General features: G+C 34.4%; 1 protein-coding gene across 4 annotated transcripts in view; it reads left to right on the top strand.

Moving 5' to 3' along the window:
- The window catches only part of KMT2E (lysine methyltransferase 2E (inactive)), a 98,526-nt gene that overhangs the window by 35,208 nt on the left and 40,347 nt on the right, over nt 1-22,971 (top strand). For all 4 annotated transcript variants that reach the window (XM_045564627.1, XM_045564625.1, XM_045564629.1 and 1 more), the window contains 5 exons: nt 10,244-10,358; nt 11,771-12,000; nt 15,954-16,034; nt 21,218-21,276; nt 22,227-22,399. In XM_045564627.1, coding sequence (XP_045420583.1) covers nt 10,244-10,358; nt 11,771-12,000; nt 15,954-16,034; nt 21,218-21,276; nt 22,227-22,399 — 658 coding nt within the window. The remainder of the gene's footprint in view (nt 1-10,243; nt 10,359-11,770; nt 12,001-15,953; nt 16,035-21,217; nt 21,277-22,226; nt 22,400-22,971) is intronic.

Raw genomic sequence — 22,971 nt, 5'->3', positions numbered from 1 at the left:
TTCTGCCTCAGCCTCCTGAGTAGCTGGGACTGCAGGCATACACCACCATGTCTAGCTAATATATATACATAAATATATATATTTTTTTTCATAGAAACAGGGTCTTGCTATATTGCTCAGGCTGGTCTTGAATTCTGGCCTCAAGCAATTCTCCTGCCATGGCCTCCCAAAGTGCTAGGATTACAGGCATGAGCCACCATGCACAGCCTAGAATCAGTACACTTTTATCCATTTCTGCTGTTGTGCTAAACCAGGCTCTTGTCATCTCTTGATTACACGCTGGAGTACAATAATCCCCACATTTCTTTGACTTTCTGCAATTCATTCTCTGTGTGGAAGCTAATGGGATTTTTCTGAAGTATAAACCAGATCATATAATTCTCCCATTTAAAAAGCTTTCATTGACTTTGTGTTTCACTTAAAAATCTTCTTATGGCCAGAAGACCTTGTATTTCTCTAATCTCTTCTCAATTTTCTCTCCTTGGCCTCCTGTTACTGCCACATTGATATTTTTTCCATGTTCTTTTGAACATTCTAAATTTGTTCAAATTTATTCCTGTCTTGGGGCCTTTGTACTTGCTATTTCTTCTACCTGGATTATTACTCTTTCGAGTCCTAGCTGAATTTAAATATCACCTTCCAATGAGCCTTTCTTCTCATTATCTGTAATAGTATTGGAAATAATTCTCTGAAATCATCTTTTATTTCATCACTGTTTCTTTTTTTTTTTTTACTAAAACATAAGCTTCATGACTACAAACACCTTATCTGTTTTCTCACTGATATCACTGTATTTTGTAACACTTAGTGCGGGCTTGGCATAAAATAAGCATTGAGTCACGAGTCATATTGTTTGAAGTTCTTATGGCTAACCTTGAAGATTATTATATAGAAATGATCGTTTAATGCCCCTATCCTAGCTAATTCTCTCAGTTGTTAAGAAGAGACAGAACTAAAGCTAGAAATATTTTATAGCCTTTTCATTGTAGAAAGATGTCAGGGGCTGTATAATTGAATGAAAAGTCCCTCGTATGTAAAAAATCTTACAAAATTGGTATGATTCCAATACATTGAATGCTAAGTTCTTTACAGTAGCAGTTCTGGTTAGTACCTATTTGGGGAAGCTGGGAAATATTAAAAGGCATTAGGAAACTAGCAGAATTATAGTAGTGACTCAAAGGAGATTGAAATGTATGTATAATACTACATTTGTTATCTGAGTGATGATGTACTGACCATGGTATAATACATTAGGACAGGATATAGAAGGAGGAGGGATATAAAATTCTCTAGTACAAAGGAAATTTTTAATCACATACTCTTTAACTGATAAAGGATTAAATGATGCAGTTTTCCAGATCATATAGTTAAAAGTAAGAATTTGAAATATAATTTTATTTTCTCCAACTCTAGAGCCTATATAAAGATCACTTTTCAGCTCTATAGTAATATAGTAAAGATAGGCACTTGAAACAGATTCAAGCTTTGTTTGGCTAAATAAAAGATTCTGTTGTAAATAGGTAGCCAAATAATAAGTTTCAGAATTGTCTATTATGGGGAAAAAGAGATTCAGAGAAGTTTGGCATATCCTGTAATAACTGGAAATTAAGTGGATGAGAGGATAATTTGAACGTATCCTGCAAAGGACACCAAGTTTGGTAAGATTTTAAAAATACATTGTATAATAAGAAGGAAGGCTGCCAGAGAGCTAATGGTAACTTCTTGTTGGTCGTGTAATTGATAGATTCAGAGATTACTGAGTCAAGTCTTCTTTTATTATAGTAACAAAATATTTGTTTTATTTTTACATTGTCATTGAAAGCAATTAAGTATCAGCAGAATCTAACAGTGGTTAATTCACCCTCTGTTCTATACCTCATAAGAAATTAATGAAAGCAAATTACTAAGGCAGTTGCTACTGTACTGGAGAGTTGAAGGAATTCAAGGATAAAATTGTGGAATTACTTGTTGTAATAACAAGCTACACATTTTAATATCCCTTTCCTAAATAAAAAGTTTACTAGTTTGAACCTATACACTCATGAGGATCACTTTGAAACTAGACAAGAGTGCTAAGTGCTTTTCAGAAAAGTGGAGGGTTAGATTGAACAGAGGAAATTTATTTGTAAGTGAGGACTGGGGCAGGAGTCTTGCAGAGGTAGCACTTTTTACATGCATTGATTAGGTTCAGGGCTTCTCCTGAACCTACTGAATCTAGGAGAATTATTTACATATTACTCAAACTCATGTTTAAAGCATTTAGCTTTGTCTTGCCAGAGTACTACTCTTATAACATCATTACCTTGCTTGAGGGAAAGACCAGCCATTAGTGCCTCTGTATAGTTTTTCAGGATAAAAGATCATATTCCTTAGCTTGTTACCCAAGGTCCTTGCTGAACTAGTCCTTGCCTGGGTTATCTGCCCTCATCTCTGGCCCCTCTTCCACACCTTTAACTCCATATTACATGAAAAGTAATAAACTAACAATACAGTAAATGAGCACTTTAGGAATGATAAAATTATGATGAGTTGAAGCAGTCAGGAAACTACTCTTTAAGGAGCAGTTGAAATAAGCCTTAAAAAAAATATGTTGAAATTAATGAGTAAGGGTTAAGAGAGATTCTACAGGCTGGGCTCAGTGGCTCACGCCTGTAATCCTAGCACCCTGGGAGGCCGAGGTGGGTGGATTGTTTGAGCTCAGGAGTTCAAAACCAGCCTAAGCAAGGGCGAGACCCTGTCTCTACTAAAAAATAGAAAGAAATTAGCTGGACAACTAAAAATATATAGAAAAAAATTAGCCAGGCATGGTGGCGCATGCCTGTAGTCCCAGCTACTTGGGAGGCTGAGGCAGAAGGATTGCTTGAGCCCAGGAGTTTGAGGTTGCTGTGAGCTAGGCTGACGCCACAGCACTCTAGCCAGGGTGACAGAGGGGGACTCTGCCTCAAAAAAAATTAAAAAAAAAAAAAAAGAGAGCGAGATTCTACAAGTAGAGATTTAGAAATGCCCAGGACATCTTCCTGGTACCCAGTGTATAGAAATATTAAATGTAAGATAAAAAGCTTTAGAGGACTTTTCTTCTTTTTCTTTTTCTCTTTTTTTTTTTTTTCACTTTTTATTTTGAAAATGTAAATATATACGTAACAGTAAGGAGAACAGAATAATAATCCCAGTTGGCCATTACTCAGCTTTAGTGTATTTGAACTTGTATTCAAAGTTTTGCCAGTCTAATTTTAAAACAAGATTTATTAGGTTTTTTTGTTTTGTTTTGTTTTGTTTTGCTTTGTTTTTTTGGTTTTTTGGGTCATGAGACTGGTTCTCACTACGTTGCTTGCCCAGGCTGGTCTTGAACTCCCGGGCTCAAGCGATCCTCCCACCTCAGACTCTCCAGGAGCTGGGATTACAGGTGCACACTACCATGCCTGGATAATTTTGCCGATCTTGTTTCACCTATCCCTTAGTTTTTCTTTTTTTCTTTAAGTATTTTAAAGCAAATTCCCATATCATGTCACCATATATTATTCAGTGTACATCACTAACAGTTAAGGACTTTTTAAAAAAAATACTGTTATCTCATATGACAAAATTAACAATACTTTAAAATACTCAGTTCATCTTCACATTTCCACACTTGTCTAAAAATGTTTTTTTGTAATTGGTGTGTTCACTTTGGGATTCAAATAAGATCCACACAGTGTATTTAATTAAAATGTCTCTTGAATCTCTTTTCATCTGTAACAACCCCTTCCTCTTTAATTTGTTTTCCCTCATGCCATGTACTGGAAAATTTGGCCTTATAGAGGTTTTAACATTCTGAATTTGGCTGATTGCTTTGTTCTGGTGTCATGTGATTCTTATTTACCCCATATTTCTGATAAACTGGTATTTAGATTTAGAGATGTTACTAGTTTCAGGTTCTTTTCCTTTCTATTTCTCTGATTTTTCTTTTCTTTTTAGTGTGATACTTTGTAAGTAGGACTGTGTACTTTCTATTACATAGCATTAGGAAGGCAAATAAAGATTGGTTGTCTAACTTACTGGTGAAGATAAGAATGATCAACAGGTTCGGGTGTTGTCCTCTTATCTACCTGTCAACCTTTTATCTAAGGGTTTCAGCATCCATAGTTATCAGTTGTCTAGATTCGTAATCTCTTAAGGGTTACAGATTGGTGGTTTTTGTAATTTGATTATTCCTTCTGCACTTTTAAGCTGTTAGAGAACTTCTAAAAGAAGCAGTCAGCACCCAAGTATTGGCTTAGTTATTAACACAAGAGTATACTTCTTACTTTAGTTTTAGAGCCAAATTGCATGTTAGAATCTCTTTTTGTGTATTTCAGTTCTTCTGTTTGTTGGAAACAGAATTCATGGTTTTGAAAAAGTGAGTTCATCTATAACTTACGGTGGTTTTAAGGATTTGTCCATATGTCATTGCTTATATATTGGTAATAATTTAATTACCTGCCATTTTTGACCATTTTGAAAATCTGTGAACATTTTGAATTCTCAGAGTAGGGAATGAATATCTTTTGGAAAGTTTCCCATGGATAAAGAGAATATCCTTTCCTGATTCAGTGATTGAAGAACATATACAAAGGAATATATGAATGAGTATAAGCCAGTATGTAAGCTGCTTTACTCTTTAATTCAAAAGTCACATCAAAATTATGTTAAGTGAAATCTCATTTGTCTATAGGATGAACACAGCATCATGGATTATGTTTTGATACGTAATCATTTATAGAAACACTATGCTAGTAGTTTGTTATTTGATGATAAATGTTACACCTGTATATTATCTAGGTATTTATGTGAATATATATAAATTGGCTAAACAGAATGCTATAGCAGCTATTTACACAAAAATTTATTATCACGTATTGTCTCTTTGTACTTTATAAATTTGTTAAAGCTTTATGATAACATTCTAGGAGATTTTAGAGGAGAACTCCTACTACTTTAATATACCAGTTTGTTACTGTGAGTTCCTACCTGGCTATTGTCCATATGTAAATGTAATAGGCTTGCTCAGTATAATTAATCATTTTCCATTGATTGGACATTGAAATGATTTGTGCTTCTATTTCTATTAATAGTTTTATGAATAGTGTTACAATGAACATCTCAGTTCTGTAGTTCTGCCTTTAGTGGGAATTACTTCCATAGGATAAATTCCTGCAAATGGGGTTACTGGATCAGAGGATATTTGACTTTTAATATTTATCACCAAGTTGTTTTCATATTTACTGTGCTCTAGAAATGAAGAGATTTGAGATATTTAGGACCATGGGACTTTTAAAGAACCATTCTAATTATCTGTTACCTTAAAAAAATTTTTTTTCTTTTTATTTTAATTAAGAGGTATTCCATAGTTTGGGAAAATCCTTAAAATAGGTCAACCAATGTTTTTAAAAAACTATTGTCACCTTCTTTTTCAAATTACTTTTAATAAGTACAGTTGTCCTCCTTATCCACAGTTTCACTTTCTGAGGTTTCAGTTACTCACAGTCAACCAAGGGCTGAAAATATTGAATGGAAAATTCCAGAAACATAACAGTTCATAAGTTTTAAATTGCGTGGCATTTTGAGTATCATGATGAAGTCTTGTACCATCTCACCTGGGACACGAATCATCCCTTTGTCCAGTGTATCCATGCTATCTATATATGCTACCCTCTCGTTAATCGCTTAGCTGTCTTGGTTATCAAACTGATGGTTTTGGTATCACAGAGCTTAGGTTTAAGTAACCCCAAAGTACAAGAGTAGTGATGCTAGCAATTCAGATATGCCAAAGAGAAGCAGTAAAATGCTTTCTGTAAGTGAAAAGGTGAAAGTTCTTGATTTAATAAAGAAAGAAAAAAAATCGTATGATGGGGTTGCTAAGATACACATTAAGAATGAATCTTCTGTGCATGAATTTGTGAAGAAAGAGAAGGAATTTGTGCTAATTTTGTGATTGTACCTCAAACTGCAAAAGTTATGGCCACAGTTAATGATAAGTGCTTAGTTGAGATGGAAAAGGCTTTCAATTTGTGGCTGGAAGATATAACTAGAAATGAGTTCTCATTGATGGTAGTTGGGTTCAGTACTATTTATGATTTCAGGCATCCACGGGGGGGGTCTTAAAACATATTCCATGGGGATAAGAGGGCTTTACTGTACAGGCATTAGACATGAGGATATCTTAATTCTACTTTCTTGCATTGCCAACTCATCAGTGCAGCAGCTTTAATTTGAATCATGAAATCATTCAAAGCATCTGTGACTGGTTTGCATGCTTGAACTTATCTGCATTTGTACTGAAAGTTTGTTTTAATTTTACTTCTGATCATTAGCTACCCCAAATTATCAGTTTTGCTCATACCCTTTAGTAACATATTGCAGAGTTTGATCTAAATCTTGGAGTGAATCTTTATACTCTGGCCTCAGTTCCTGCATGCTGCTTTAATAGTAGCATTGTAGATCATGGCTAAAACTCCACTTCTTCCTTCTATGTAATTTTAAAAAAGTCAATATTGTAAAGTAATCAAAGGCAGTTTGGCAGTATCTGTTAATTTTTTGTGCATTTACCTTTTGTTCAGCATTTGCACCTCCAGAAACCAATGTTGTAGGAATTACTACCATGTATGCAGAAAAGATACATGGAGGGTGTACATTTGCAGTGATACTTTTAATAGTTAAAAATAATGTAAATGTCTACCTGTAGGGAAATTGTTCAGTAAGCTATGGTACATTCATGTAATGAAATAAACAGTTATTACCAAGAATGAAGTAGACATGCATTGATATTTAAAGATGGAAAAAAGCAAATTGTGAATACATAGAGTATATTCTGTTTTAAAAAAACAAAACTTGTATAGATACATTTATGCTTAGGAAAATTTAGAGGGGGACACATGTCAGTATTAACGTAGGAATGTCTGGGAGTTGGGTGGGAACATGGTCTTTCACTTTCTTATGTACTTTTGTATTTAAATTTTATACAATGAGCATGTGTTAATTTTGAAATTGAGAAACATTTGTTTTAAAATAATGAATAAGTGAACTCTTAATATAACAGCATAGATAATAGGTTGAGTATTTATTTTCAAATCACAGTCATGTGCTACACAACAATGTTTTGGTCAGTGATGGACCCCCATATAAAATGGTGGTTCATAAGATTATATTGCAGCTGCCCTATATACAGGTGTACCATTTTTTATCTTTTATACCGTGTTTTGACTCTTACCTTTTCTAAGTTAAGATATGCAGTTACTTACCATTGTGTTACAGTTGCTGATGATATTCCCTATAGTATCATGCTGTACAGGTTTGTAGCCTAGGAGCAATAGGCTATACCTCATACCCTAGGTGTGTGGTAGGCTATACCATTTAGGTTTGTGTAAATACACTATATCATGTTTGCACAACAATGAAATCGCCTATTGTCAGAACAAATCTCTGTTGTTAAGCAAAGCATCATTGTATTTAAGCAAAGCATGACTGTATTCAGAACATGTTAGAGACTCCTCTTTTTGTAATCTCCTTCAGAACCATTTAATAACCTCAGTTTTTATCTCTTTGCTGATTCTGGGAAACTGGACTCAAACAGCAGTCACTTAGAGCTAAACTGAGACTTTAAGAAGCAATTGACTACAAAAATTGCTGTTTATGTTGCCAGTCTCATGACCAATTAGAGTGTAGCCATTAAGAAGTCTTAAATCATTAATAGTACAAATAATACTAAGTTCTAAGGGAAAGTTTTGAATAAGAGGTAGGATAAGGGTTGTCATGAAAAAATTATTTCAATTGGTGGCTATAGTATAGTGAAATATAGGCACAGAAAGAAATCATGTTGTTGTGTATGTTCAAGGGAGAGATTAGTTTTAGTGTGAGTGACCTAACTACCTAATTGATCAATAGGTGTTAGCCAAGGTGGCCTCAGAAGGACTGGTATGAGTAAAGAAGTTGGGAAAGCAATGTATAGGTTATTAAGCATGAAATATCCAGTTTCCTTAAGTACCAAGTTTGACAGTTGGTCTCTCTCACATCTTACTTTGACACTTTTATTTTCACTGTGAAGGTACATCTTCAGTCTTGCAAACGCACATTTTGGCTTGTGATTATTTTTAAAATTTTTTCTTAGAGCAATTTTTGTGAAACCATGGATAAGTCAAAAATTCATGTTATTTTCTGATATGAGTTCTGTCTTGGAACCAGTGCAGCACAGACAGCTTGAAATATCAACAAAGTGTTTGGGAACAATGTGGCTAATGAACACACAGTACATGGATGGTTTGAGAAATTCCTTTGGTGATTTTAATATTGAAAATGAGCCATGTGGGTGACCTGAGACCAAGGTGGATAATGATGAGCTGAAAGCTGTGTAGTGGAAGCGAGTCTATCTCAAACTATATGTGAATTTAGCAGCAAGGTTTACGTTACTATTCCAACACATTTGGCCATTTGAAAGAAATCAACAAGGTAAAGAAGCTGGATAGATGGGTTCTGCATGAATTAAATGAGTGTCAGAGGACAAATCATCTCAAAGCTTGCCTTTCTTTGCTGTCATGACATAAAGGCGAACCATTTCTACACTGTATTGTTATGTGTGAAAAAAAATGGATTCTTTTTGACAATTGCAAGCATTCGCCACAGTCGTTGAGTAAAGATGAAGTGCCAAAACACCCTCCAAAACTGAATGAATATTCATCAAAAAAAAGCTAATGGTATCTGTTTGGTGGTCCAGCACTGGTATTATCCACTACAGTTTCATGAAACCTGGCCAGTCGGTTACAGCAGATGTCTTCTGCAACCACTTGGATGAAATGATGAGGATGTTTGCGATTAAGCAGCTGAGATTGGTCAATAGATAGGGACAGGACAATCCTCTTGAAAGACAACGCTCAACCACATCACACAAGCAATGCTGCTCAAACTACAGCAGCTGGACTCAGAAACTCTCTGTCATCCATTGTATTCAGCAAACCTTGCACCAACTGACTACTGCTTCTTCTAGGCTTTGGATCACTTCTTGGAAGGAAAAATATTCAATTCTCAACAAGCTGTGGAGAACACCTTTGATGATTTCGTTACCAACCACTTGCTCTCCAGGCTTCTTCGCTGCTGGCATAAACAAACTACTGTTAAGATGGCAAAACTGTGTCGATGGTTTAGGCATATACTTTGATTAATTGTACTGCTTCTTGTTTGAGATATGATAAACTACACTTCTGATTCACAATGGAACACTTCATATTTAATTACCTAGAATATGTAAAATGCTAGGTCAAGAAACTTATAGGTCAGCTATAGTGGGCAAATTGTTTTATCAGCAGTTGGTTAGTCACCATCACTTAACTGTTACCATACCAGAACTGCTGGTCTTATTACAGGTTGCTGCTTATTTTTCATTTTTTTCAGGTATAAATCCTGGTTCATTGAGAGGTTTCCTATTCTCTAATTTTTCTGACATTTCCAAGGCTCTATTATATCTAGGCACACTCAACACATACCTATAGTTTTGAACATTGAAAAGCAAATGTCACAATTCAAGTTGAGGTCCATATAGATGCAGTGTATCCTTAGTCTTGTTTAAATTATATATGCCACTTCTCTGCACCCCTGTGTTTAGTGTTCCCAGTGCTACTGGGTATATTAAATAATGTTTGGTCTTTAGCAAATTTTTTTTTTTTTTTTTTGAGACAGAGTCTCACTCTGTTGCCTGGGCTAGAGTGAGTGCCGTGGCATCAGCCTAGCTCACAGCAACCTCAAACTCCTGGGCTTAAGCGATCCTACTGCCTCAGCCTCCCGAGTAGCTGGGACTACAGGCATGTGCCACCATGCCCGGCTAATTTTTTATACATATATTTTTAGTTGTCCAGATAATTTATTTCTATTTTTAGTAGAGACGGGGTCTCGCTCTTGCTCAGGCTGGTCTCGAACTCCTGAGCTCCAGCAATCCGCCCGCTCGGCCTCCCGGAGTGCTAGGATTACAGGCGTGAGCCACCGCGCCTGTCCTTTAGCAATTTTTTTTAATGGTAGAGAGGGAAACTGTATTTGAACTTGGAGTGGGACATTTATTTTACTTAAACAAAAGTTTTGTTATGACACAGAATCTAGGTAGGATATATCCACAGTGTGTCTACCTGCTATATATAGACATTATATTTGTATAGCCAATATTTTAGTGTTAAGTACTTATTTCTAATTGATTAAAAGACAGAAATGAACGGAATTCTCTTTGATGCAACTTTTTTCCCCCCAGACCAGAATCCGTAGAAGCTAGCCCTGTGGTAGTTGAGAAATCCAACAGTTATCCCCACCAGTTATATACCAGCAGCTCGCATCATTCACATAGTTACATTGGTTTGCCGTATGCGGTAAGTGTCAAACATTTCTCTGGAAGGATATTTTTAAAATTTAAAGGTTGAAAGTAGATATGGTATTGTACTTAAAACTTCATATTTAAAAAACGTTTGTTTTATACTATATAATTAGGTATATAATTTATAGTTTAATTTTTCATTAATCTTACTATATTAAGGGATTAAAATTTTATTAGAGAAACTCTTATTATTTTCCAATTTATGCTGTTAATAGTTTGATGTTATATTTCTTTACTCCCTCTGTAAGAAGACTATAGTTAAGGTTTGTTGTGCTATCTGCTGTTAATTCTGCATTTTATATATATAGTAATTTATGTAGTAATTTATATAGTTACTATTTATTGAGAACTTGTTATATTTGAGAATCTCTGCTAAGTGTATTTACTTATGTTATCTCATTTGATCCTCAAAACCAACCATATGAGATATCGTTTTCTTCTCTGTTTCATAGCTCAGAATAATGAAAGCTTATCTAGTTTAACTTATTTAATATTGCATAGCTAGTAAGAAACAGAGTTTGGATTCAAACATGGTTGTAGAACTGGACACATTTGTTATTATGAAGGTGCAATTATGAGAGATTTTTACTACTTGGACCAGAATAAAAATTACCAAATTTTTAGAAAAATTATATAATTATATACCTTATTGTGATAATATGCCTATGTTGTTTTTGTTATTCTTTTTTTTTTTTTTTTTTTGAGACAGAGTCTCGCTGTGTTGCCCGGGCTAGAGTGAGTGCCGTGGCGTCAGCCTAGCTCACAGCAACCTCAAACTCCTAGGCTTAAGCGATCCTACTGCCTCAGCCTCCAAAGTAGCTGGGACTACAGGCATGCGCCACCATGCCCGGCTAATTTTTTTTCTATATATATATTTTTAGTTGGCCAGATAATTTGTTTTTATTTTTAGTAGAGACAGGGTCTCGCTCTTGCTGAGGCTGGTCTCGAACTCCTGACCTCGAGCAATCCACCCGCCTCGGCCTCCCAGAGTGCTAGGATTACAGGCGTGAGCCACCGCGCCCAGCCTGTTTTTGTTATTCTTTAGCCTCCATATTCCTGAATGTTATTTATTTATTTACCTCTATTGTCACATCTTGCACCTGCTTTCATCTTGAAGGTGGAGCTTTGTGGCCATAGGACTGTGAAGATATCTTCTGATTTGGTGGGGAGGGAATGAGGTTTAGATGTGGAAGTGATCCACCCTCTCCTTATAAATAGATATATTCATTTACTACTGGGGTTTAACATCTAGCTTCACCGTCATTATTGTAGTGGTATTTAAGGAAGAAATGAGCCATTTTCGTATCTCTTGAGTATTCAAATTAAAGGTTGAATATTAAAGTTGCTTAGTTGGTATCATTGTTGAAATTAAATAATATCGTGCTGTGTTTGTGTTCAATTATCCAGGACCATAATTATGGTGCTCGTCCTCCTCCAACACCTCCGGCTTCCCCTCCTCCATCGGTTCTTATTAGCAAAAATGAAGTAGGCATATTTACTACTCCTAATTTTGATGAAACTTCCAGTGCTACTACAATCAGCACATCTGAGGATGGAAGTTATGGTACTGATGTAACCAGGTGCATATGTGGTTTTACACATGATGATGGATACATGATCTGTTGTGACAAATGCAGGTAAAATATTTCACACCATTAATTTATTTTTCTTGAATGCTGCTAAATTTTGTTAATGTTGGAAAAGATAAAGCACTTGAAGAATTAATGAATGTTTAAGTAGGACTTTTGCTACTATTGATGCAGTTTATTTTATTCCTAGAAAAACCCCTTTGTGAAAAAAGATTTTATTAGAAATCCTTAGTGTTAACTGAGTTATAGGCAATCCTGTCTGAACTTTATTCTTGTAGGATCACATCTCTCTTTTCACTTAGTTTAACAGTAATACAAGTACATATAGTAGTAGTAGACAAGATAGAAATGAGAGTAGAGAATCCTTTGTATTTCCTTTGGAATTATTTGTGCTATATGGTCAACTGTGATTTTCCAGTTTAGGGGAATTAAACATTTTGAATGATGCTTGTTTGACCTGACTCTCTCACCTCCTTTTGACTTGAACCTTGCAGCACTCTGGAGTCTCCTTGAACCAGAACCACAGTCTCCCCTCCCCCAACCCTGGTTCAACCACCAAGAAAGGCCTCCTCCCCTAGAGAAGGTGTGATTGGGACAGAAAGTGGGGTTTTGTTTCATTTTTGGTTTTTGACTGGTTTTTTTTTGGTTTGTTTATTTTTTTGTTTGGTTTTGGGTGTTTTGTTTTGTTTTTGTTTTTTTGGTGGGAGGGATTTGGGAGGATGGAGAGGGAATAGTAGGATTTCAGCCTGAAAGTTACTGAGTTTATCCCTTGCATGTGGTGGGGAGCAGACAGTATTTAAGCAGGGCATTGTAGAACACAAGAAAGTTTGATAGCTTTACAGGATTTCCTGGGTCTGGGCCTTATGGTGTAGCTTCATTATTTGATGTGAAGTAGTATGGCATTCACACATATTTGAATGTGAGTATAAAAATGAATCCTAGAGACAAACATAAATTACTTTGTATTATTTGTAATGTTCTCATCTATTAGATTAGGTGATTAGGAGTTGGATATTATTGATAAAAACATACAGTTAAGATTATATTTTAAAAAGTTCATTTATTTTTGCCAAAAAGTGGGAAATTTAAGTGTTCAATGGAATGTGAAATTTGATATTTCTATGGAAAGTTGTAATATTAATACTCTGAGTATATTTTAATAATAAGAACATATTATATCTTTTCATATTTAAAAATAAATTCTCATTACCCATGATACCTATCATTACCACGAATAATGATTTCAGTAAATTTATTCAGGAGGTAAATTTAAAAACTAAAAAATATGCAGACGGGACAGACTAACCAGAAAAAAACTAATAAAATAAAAACTAAAAAATAACTTTAGTAATGCATTGCTTTCCTCATAATAGAAAATATCAAATCATGTAGCCAATCAAATAAAAGAACTTTCTCTTAGCTGACCTTGTCTAATGTGATAAATTACATACAATTTGGCACTGTTTTTATTTTATTGTAACGTATAATCTTAGCAATACTTTCTTTTTGATTTAATTTCAGTGATCTATATATAATATACAATTATCTCTTAGAGAATAGCGAAATTATCATCAGGTTTTTTATATCCATCTATAAATTCCTTAAGCACTATTTCTCAGTTTCTGTATTATTCAAGGTGTTTGCTTCTGAGCAGCTGCTTTTCGTTATGAATCTGTTTTCTGTTATTCTATTTTTCTGTTGCTCAACCTGTAGTATATTGCAGGGTTTAATCTTTTTTCTTCTTATTCTTACTTTACACTGCTTCTTTATGTTTTTTTTTTTTTTTTTTTTTTTTTTTTTGAGACAGAGTGTCACTTTGTTGCCCGGGCTAGAGTGAGTGCCGTGGCATCAGCCTAGCTCACAGCAACCTCAAACTCCTGGGCTTAAGCGATCCTACTGCCTCAGCCTCCCTAGTAGCTGGGACTACAGGCATGAGCCACCATGCCCGGCTAATTTTTTTGTATATATATTTTTTAGTTGGCCAGATAATTTCTTTCTATTTTTAGTAGAGACGGGGTCTCACTCTTGCTCAGGCTGGTCTCGAACTCCTGACCTCGAGCGATCCACCCGCCTCGGCCTCCCAGAGCTAGGATTACAGGCGTGAGCCACCGCGCCCGGCCTTCTTTATGTTTTTTTATGCTTCTGCTGCCCATATTTATCTCTTTCAAGTCTGACATCTGTGGTTGTAATTATTCATTTTTGTAGCTTTGTTTCTTATATTGTCTGTGTGACATCATTATTTAGCCAACAAATTTAACTTATTTTGTTATTCTAACCCTCATTGCCATTTGCCTTGTTTTCCTTTGTCACTTTTTTTACTTCTCTGATATATATTCTGTTACTTTCCACATTCTATCAGTTCTTGCGCCAACATTCTTAATTGAGAAGCAAAGAACACAATAGCAGTTAGTTTAGTACAGTTATCCCCGTTACCTGCGGAGTGTATGTCCCAAGTCCCCCAGTGGATGCCTGAAACTGGATAATATGGATAAAACTGTGGATAAAAATATACATTTTTACTATGTTTTTTCCTATACATAAATACCTATGATGCAGTTTAATTTATAAATTAGGTACTGTAAGAGATTAACAACAATAATTAATAAAATAGGACAGTTGTAACAATATACTGTAATAAAAGTTATATGAATGTGGTGTCTCTCTCTTTCTCTGTTAAAATATCTTAATATTTTCAGACTGCAATTGACAATGGATAACTTAAACCACAGAAAGTGAAACTGGATCGCAGGGGACTACTGTAGTTATATATTTGAAGTGGCTACTTATTTTGTAAAGAGTAGTTAAGGCTGTTTTTGGAAACAAGTGTATATATTGACTTCAGACAAATTAAAGTCTTGGCAATAAAATAATACAATAATAAATTGAAAGTTTGCCTCAAGCTTGTCCATGTATTTCATTAAAAGCAATTAGGTTTAATCTCTGTTCTCATCTAATGCCTCTTGTATTCTTTAACTTCTTTTTTCCCTGCTATTATTCTGGTTCTGTCCTTTTTTTAACTCAAGTCTGGAATGTTGGAAAAGCCTCTTTAGTTGCTCTTTCTGCTTCTAGTTTCTTAACTGTTTTGAATTAATACTATATGCCACCACAGCACCTCTAATTATTACCCATTGTTAGAGGAAATCTACACACATCCAAGTCCTATATAATCTGATACTGCATTTCACTGATCTAATTTTATTTCCCTCTGTTTCTCAAAATGAATATTTACTTCATACATATTGACCTACCTCCTTTTGGCCACCTTCTCTTTCTCTCTTTTTTTTTTTTTTTTTTTTTTTGAGACAGAGTCTTGTTCTGTCACCCAGGCTAGAGTACCATGGCATCATCATAGCTCACTGCAACTTCAAAATCCCAGGCTCGAGTGATTCTCCTGCCTCAGCCTCCTGACTAGCTGAGATTACAGGCATACATCGCTATGCCCTGCTAATTTTTCTATTTTTTTAGAGATGAAGTTTTACTCTTGCTTGGACTGGTCTTGAACTCCTGGCCTCAAGCAATCTTCCTGCCTCAGCCTCCCAAAGTGCTAGGATTATAGGTGTGAGCCACTGCTCTCAGCATCTTGTGACCACCTTCTGTTCGTATCTACTAAATGATAATTCATAAACATTGCTACAGTGATGCCTTTTATTCCTGTTTCCTAAATGAGGTTCTGTTCAAGTGCATTATTCTCCAAGAAGCTTTTCCCATTAAGTCCAAGTAGTATGGACATCTCCATTTTGTGATTTCTAATAATGTTTGTAACCTATACCTTTTGAATTTTAAAATTGTATTTGCTTTAAAAACTTGTATATCCTATGTTTGTCCTCTTCTTTTTGCATCTCAAAATTTTATCTCCCTGAAGACACATTTCTGTGAATTACAGCACCTTTTAGAGTGCTAAGCTCACAATAGGCACTTACTAAGTGACAGTTGAATGGAATATCAAATCTTAATTTAAGGATGTTTTTAATAATATATGTGTTCTGCTTTTTTTTCCCAAGTGTTTGGCAACATATTGACTGCATGGGGATTGACAGGCAGCATATTCCTGATACATATCTATGTGAACGTTGTCAGCCTAGGTAAGTTTCACATATCTGATAAAATTGCCAGTAATTTTACTGAGTTAGTATTTAGTTAACAGAAATTTATTTATGAATTCTAGATTAAAGTATTACTGAATCACTGTATTTTATCAATTCTATGTTATACTTCTCCATTTTTATGTTTATTATTATTTTTGTATTCTGACATCTCTAAAATCAGGAGAAATCTTTTCATTGATAATGCGTCAGAGTTTACTTTGTAGGGTTTTTACTTTATTAATGATGCATAAAATAATAGTGCATCTTCTAAGTGATGGCATCTTTTTTCACTGGAATGCATTATGTTAAAGAGTTACTAGAAGAGCACTCCCTTGGTTACAGAATTTGGTGGGTCTGTCATTCTTCCTGTTTTCAGTATGTTTTGTTCCCCTATTTCTTTTTTGTTTTTTTAAATGTTTTTATTGTGGACATTTCAAACGTACATAAAAGTAACATAGTATGATGAACCCACATTTCCACCACCCTGCTTCATTAATTATGTTTAATCTATAATGCCATGTATTCCTTTTCCCTTTACATAGTAGTTTTAGGAAAATTCCAGATGATATATTATTTCATCCATATATATTTAATTATATATGTATTATATATATATATGTATTTCAGTATATATCTGAAGAGAAAAAATAACCACAAAACCGTTATTGTACATGCAACAAAATCTCTGGCTCTTCTAGCCACTATTATAATACTGATTGGTTGATATACATCTCTTATGTCTCTAGTAATCTGAACCTATTCCTCTCACCCCACCCCTGGTCACCCTTGAAACATGTTTAAGGAATTTAGTTTTTTGTCCTGATGAATTTTGCCGGTTTCAGTCTCATGATTTTATAATTTCCTCTGTATTTCTGTGAAAAGGTTTGTATATCTATAGGCTTGATCAGATTTAGGTTCAATTTTTTTGTAGGACTACTTTCATTTTATTTTAAATTTTATTTTTATTTATTTATTATTTCCGAATATTAGGGGATACAGATGTTTTGGTTACATGCCTTGCTTTTGTACAGTTTGTGTCAATGTTATAAGTGTGTCCATCATGTAGGCCTATTTTCATAAACTGTGTTCTTCTATCATGTGATATCTGGTTGTCTCTATGATGGGAGTCATTGAAAGTCCTTAGATCCATTAATTTATTAAGGGTTACAAATTAGTGATATGTTAATTCTATTAATTATTTATTAGCTGGAATATTTCTATGGGAACAAACTTTCCCATATTAACTATTCAGTTCTCTTAAGATATATTTCAGTGAGGAAAGGTAGAATAAATGCTTGTTGATTCTTAGCCTATATTTACCAGTTTTCAGAGTTATGAAAAAATTCTAAGAATTATCATGAGCTCATGAATTTAAAGGTAGTGGATATCAGCCTTTTGCAGTTATCATCCTTATTTATGCTTAAATGTCATTCCATTTTCGGCCAAGTTGGTTTTCTTCAAGTTGGTTTTCAAGTCTTTTTGACAGTACCCTAGTGTAGACGTTGATAGCTTCTTTGCTATCTGATATGACAGGATGTCTCAGGCTTATCTTATACTTCTGTGCCCCAAACTCAGAATTGACTCTCAAGACCAGAATTACGGGGCTAGTCATGCTCCTTTCTACTAGATTGCTCACTATCCCTATTCTTTTTAGTAGACAAAGTTAGGAAGTATTTTCTGTTCGTTTATTTTTAAGATAAAATGCATGAATTTATACTGATAATTGCAGTTCAAATTTAGGAATACAAGTTTTTATTTAACCATTTTTATATTGCATCTATATCTTTTTTTATCCTAGTTTGCAACAACACCAAGAATAATGTAATTAGAATATCACATAATTACTCAATTGCTTAATCTCACAGAATACAGCAGTCTCAGTAACAACACCAACAGGAGCATCAACAATATGATTATATAAAGCAGTTTAGAAATTTTTTCCCTATAGATTATATATAATATAAATCCAACAAAGGATTTATACTCAATTTATTGGGTTTAAAATCCCTTGAAATAATTTTACTGTTTGGTTATTACACCAGCTGGATACACACTACCGGTTTTCTTTTTGATTTTTTAAAATGAAATTTTTTGAGTTAATTTTAGATTCACGTGCAGTTTTGAAATAATGCAGAGAGATTGGGTATATCCTTTACCTAGTTTCCTCCAGTGGTAACATCTTACAGAACTGTTAATACGGTATCACAACTACGATATTGACATTTATAACAGTCAAGTTATGAAACATTTCCTGTCACCACAAGGATACCTCCTGATGCCATACCCACCTCCTACCTCCCAACCCTGTACTTTGGCAATCATTAATCTAGAATTCAATTCTATAATTTTGTCATGTCCAGAATGTTCTATAAATGGAATCATATATATGTGTATGTATATGACCCAGTATGTTACATTTTGGGATTGGCTTTTTCATTTACCATAATTTCCTGAGAGCCATTTAATTTGTTGCATGTATCACTATTTCATTATTTTTTATTGTTCAGTAGTATTTCATGGCATGTACCACAGTTTTGTTTAACCATTTACCTATTGAAGACCATTTGGATTGTTTCCACTTTTGTGGCTGTTACAAATAACGTAACTGTAAACAATGATGTACAGGTTTTTTTGAGAACCTAAATTTCTTTTTCCTTTGGTATAAATGCTCGAGTTCAATAGCTTGACTGTGTGGTAGATGTATGTGTAGATTTATAAGAAATTGTCACATTGTTTCCCAGAATGACTATACCATTTTATCCTGCCAGAAATGTAGAAGCAATCAGTTATTTTTGATTTTAAGACTTGCTTTTTATATTTTATTTACTTTTACAATTATGTACTTTATAATTACATAAGAAGTAGTTTTGTCCTCCTGAAGTCAAATATATAAAACAAGGTCTATTCACATAAGTCTAACTTCTATCCCTGTTCCTTCTGCCACAGAAGTAATAATTTTTAAAAAATCATTTTTCCTTCCATTGCTTGTTTTATTATATGCAGATATGTGTCTATATATTTGTATTTCCCTCCTTATTTAGGTAAGCAGTAGCATATTATACAGTGCCTTTGACACATTTTTTTTTTCTGTTAAAAATATGTATTGGAAAAGGCTGGGCGCGGTGGCTCACGCCTGTAATCCCAGCACTCTGGGAGGCCGAGGTGGGTGGATCATTTGAGCTCAGGAATTCGAGACCAGCCTGAGCAAGAGCGAGACCCCATCTCTACTAAAAAAATAGAAAGAAATTATATGGACAACTAAAAATATATATAGAAAAAATTAGCCGGGCATGGTGGCACGTGCCTGTAGTCCCAGCTACTCGGGAGGCTGAGGCAGGAGGATTGCTTGAGCCCAGGAGTTTGAGGTTGCTGTGAGCCAGGCTGATGCCACGGCACTCTAGCCCGGGCAACAGAGTGAGACTCTGTCTCGAAACACACACACACACACACACACACACACACACACCACACCACACACCACACACACACACCACACACCACACACACACACCACACACACACCACACACACACACACACCACACACACACACCACACACACACACACACACACACACCACACACACACACACACACCACACACACACACACACACACACACACTCTGAAGATCACTTTCTGATAGTATAATGGAGATTGACTCATTTCTTTCTACAGCTTCAAGGTACTTTATCTTTTTTTATGTACTCTAGTTTATTCAGTCATTCCCAATGGGTAGACATTTGAGTTGTTTCCAGTCTTTTGTTATTACAAATTGAAGTCAGTTTGTTAAGTAAAATGGTAAATGTGTACGTAAAATTTTGTCAGATATTGCTAAATTCCCTTCTGTCTAGTAGGAGCTGTGCAATTTTGAATTGCAACCAGTAATGGATAAGCATTCCTGTTTTCCCAAGCCTTACAATAGTGTTTGACAGACATGGATTTTTGTCAGTTTAATTAGGTTAGAAAAGGTAGTCTCAGTGTAGTTACATTTTGTATTTCTCTTATTATGAGTGAGATTTTTCTATTTGGTTTTGTTTCACTTTATGATAGTTATTAGTTATTAGCCTTTTGCCAGATAATTTTTGATGGGGTAAATATCTGTTGATTAATTCAGTGAGAGTTGGTTAAAAACTGACCACTAGGAAGGCACATAATTAGAATATGTGCCAGTCAGTTAAAAGAGATCTGTTCATCATTCTGTGATAAATAGGATAATTATTGGTGATGCTTGGATAATTAGTTGTCCTGGTAAACATTAAGGCAAATCTGTTAGTGAGTTTTAGACATTTTAATCTAGATCCCGTATTTTCCCTTCTAAGAATAATCTGGTGTTATTTGGCCTCTAGACTAATAAGTATATACAGTGAAAATGTTGGGGGGGGGGAGTAAAAAAACCACTATGGATGATGTAGCTCATGGGTAGAGGCTGGGGGAGGTTAATGAAATATTTCACTTAATTGTTACATGTTCAGTGTTTATTATTTCAAAAGTGATGAATGGTAATAATGCAATAGATTGTAATTCAGTGTCATACATTTACTTTAAGAAATTTAGTTTGTCATTTTAATTACATTGTTAATTATAGTTTTTTCAGACTTTTTGCTGTAAATATTCGATTTGATAAAAAGGTGTTTCTTAAGTTAAAAATTATTTTCTTTTTCTTTTGGAGACAAGATCTCACTGTGTCACCCAGGCTGGAGTGCAGTGGCACGATCATAGCTCACTGCAGCCTCAAACTCCTGGGTTGAGGCAGTTCTCCTGCCTCAGCCTCCCAAGTAGCTGGGACTACAGGCACACACCACCACATCTAGCTAATTTGTTTTTCATTTTTTTTGTAGAGACAGGGTCTCACTAAGTTTTCCAGCCTGGTCTCAAACTCCTGGCCTTAAGCAATCCTCCCACGTTGGCCTCCCAAAGCGTTGGGATTTTAGGTTATAGGTGTGGGCCCACTGTGCCTGGCCAAAAATTATCATAGAGTTAAATGGAGTCACTACCTGGCATCTATTGCTACTACTAGATTATATCTAAACCATAAGGCAAAGGATGTTGGATATATTTTATACTAGGTTTTTCACTAAGAACATTAAAGAAATTATAAAATTTATCACATTTAAAATAGATCTTCATATCTAAATTTATGAAAGTTTGATAAATAATCATGTTAATATTTTAATGTAGGAGTTTGGATAAAGAGAGGGCAGTGCTACTACAACGCCGGAAAAGGGAAAATATGTCAGGTGGGTAAAAAGGACCTATGCTAAATTAAAACTAGTCTGACAGAGAATAAGTGATCTGCATATTTTTAGTTAGATATAAACACCTTATTGATGAATGTTCATTGTATATGTAATTTGCAGTCTCTGGTATAGATTTTAAATCTTTTTTATAGATTATACGATAAGTATATACTTAATTTGGGAAATATAGAAACTAGAGGAAAATAAATAGAAAATTTAAATTATCTATAATTTTTCTACACATAGGTAACCTATAGGTTTAAAGAAATAAAATATGTTTATTCTTTAGAAAGATGGTGATCTGCTAGCTTATCACGTGGATAGTATTTCTTTCATTTTTAGGAATAGAGTTTTCCAAATTTTCTAAATTCTGATTATGTATTCCACAATTTTCATTTTGGTTTAAAACCTTGCTACCAGTACACCTGGTTTTGAATAATCATAATTTATTCAACCATTCCTCTTGATGTACATTTGAGTTATTTCTAGTATTTTATTGTTTTGTTTTTGTTATTAAAGGCAGTACCCTGAACAAAACCCTCTGGCATAAGTTTTTTGTACTTTGCTGTTTCATGTTTGACTAGATCCCTGGAAATGTCATGGCTGGGTCAAAGGGGTAAATACATATATTAATACGATTTTGCTAGATACGGCTAAATTCTCCCTTTTTTGAATTTTCACTAGTAGTGTATGAAAGTGCTTGTTTCCCTAGTTGCAACACCAGAGTATGTCATCAGACTTTTGGAACCTTTCTAGTTTAATGTGTGAGAAATGATATTTATAGTTTACATTTAAATGTATTATTATGAGTGAGGTGAGTGAAGAAGTGAAAAAATGTGTTCATTCTTCAGAAAGATGGAGATGGCACTTTGTCATGTGGAATGTTGTTTTATTTCATTGTTTGAAATAGAAGTATTACATGTGCAGTAATTTTTATTTTGCCTTTGAAGATGGTGATACCAGTGCAACTGAGAGTGGTGATGAGGTTCCTGTGGAATTATATACTGCGTTTCAGCATACTCCAACATCGATTACTTTAACTGCTTCAAGAGTTTCCAAGGTTAATGATAAAAGAAGGAAAAAAAGTGGGGAGAAAGAACAAAACATTTCAAAATGTAAAAAAGTACGTTTTTGCTTGGTTTGAGTTGAGCAGATAGGATAATAGATAGCTGAGTTTTGTAGGAAAGACAGGAGAAGTGAGAGTAATGGGTTGTAGTTGAAAAAAAGTGGCAAGATATCTGGCAAAACTTTTTTTTTGTTAATTTTAAACAATGAAATACATTTTAAAATTTTAATGCATATTAAGGATTGAAGCAAAATAGAGAAGAAACTTTGCAGACTGCTTTGAAACCATTTAATGAGACTAGTCATAGAAATGCAGAAGCTAAAATAGAAGAGATTGCTATTTTAGAAGACAGAAATAACAGTCCTAAACTTATAATAAATTATTAACAGGTAAAGAAGCAGTGATTGTTTATGGTTCTTCTCTGTTTGAATCATATTTAATCATTTTAACAAGGCTCCCTATTTGTTGAATTTCGTACCACATAGATTTTTTTTTTCCCTTAAATTCTATGTGATGAATTGTCCCTAGGATCTGATGACAGAAAACTGTTTATAAGCTAACTGTTCATTAAATTTGTTATAATTGCTAATGAAGATTTTTGTCATTTAAGGTAAAAAATACTTTCAATA

This window comes from Lemur catta, chromosome 11, assembly GCF_020740605.2.
Source record: "Lemur catta isolate mLemCat1 chromosome 11, mLemCat1.pri, whole genome shotgun sequence".
Lineage (NCBI taxonomy): Eukaryota > Metazoa > Chordata > Mammalia > Primates > Lemuridae > Lemur > Lemur catta.
The sequence above is the reverse complement of the archived record's forward strand: the minus strand, read 5'-3'. Positions and strand labels throughout refer to the sequence as shown.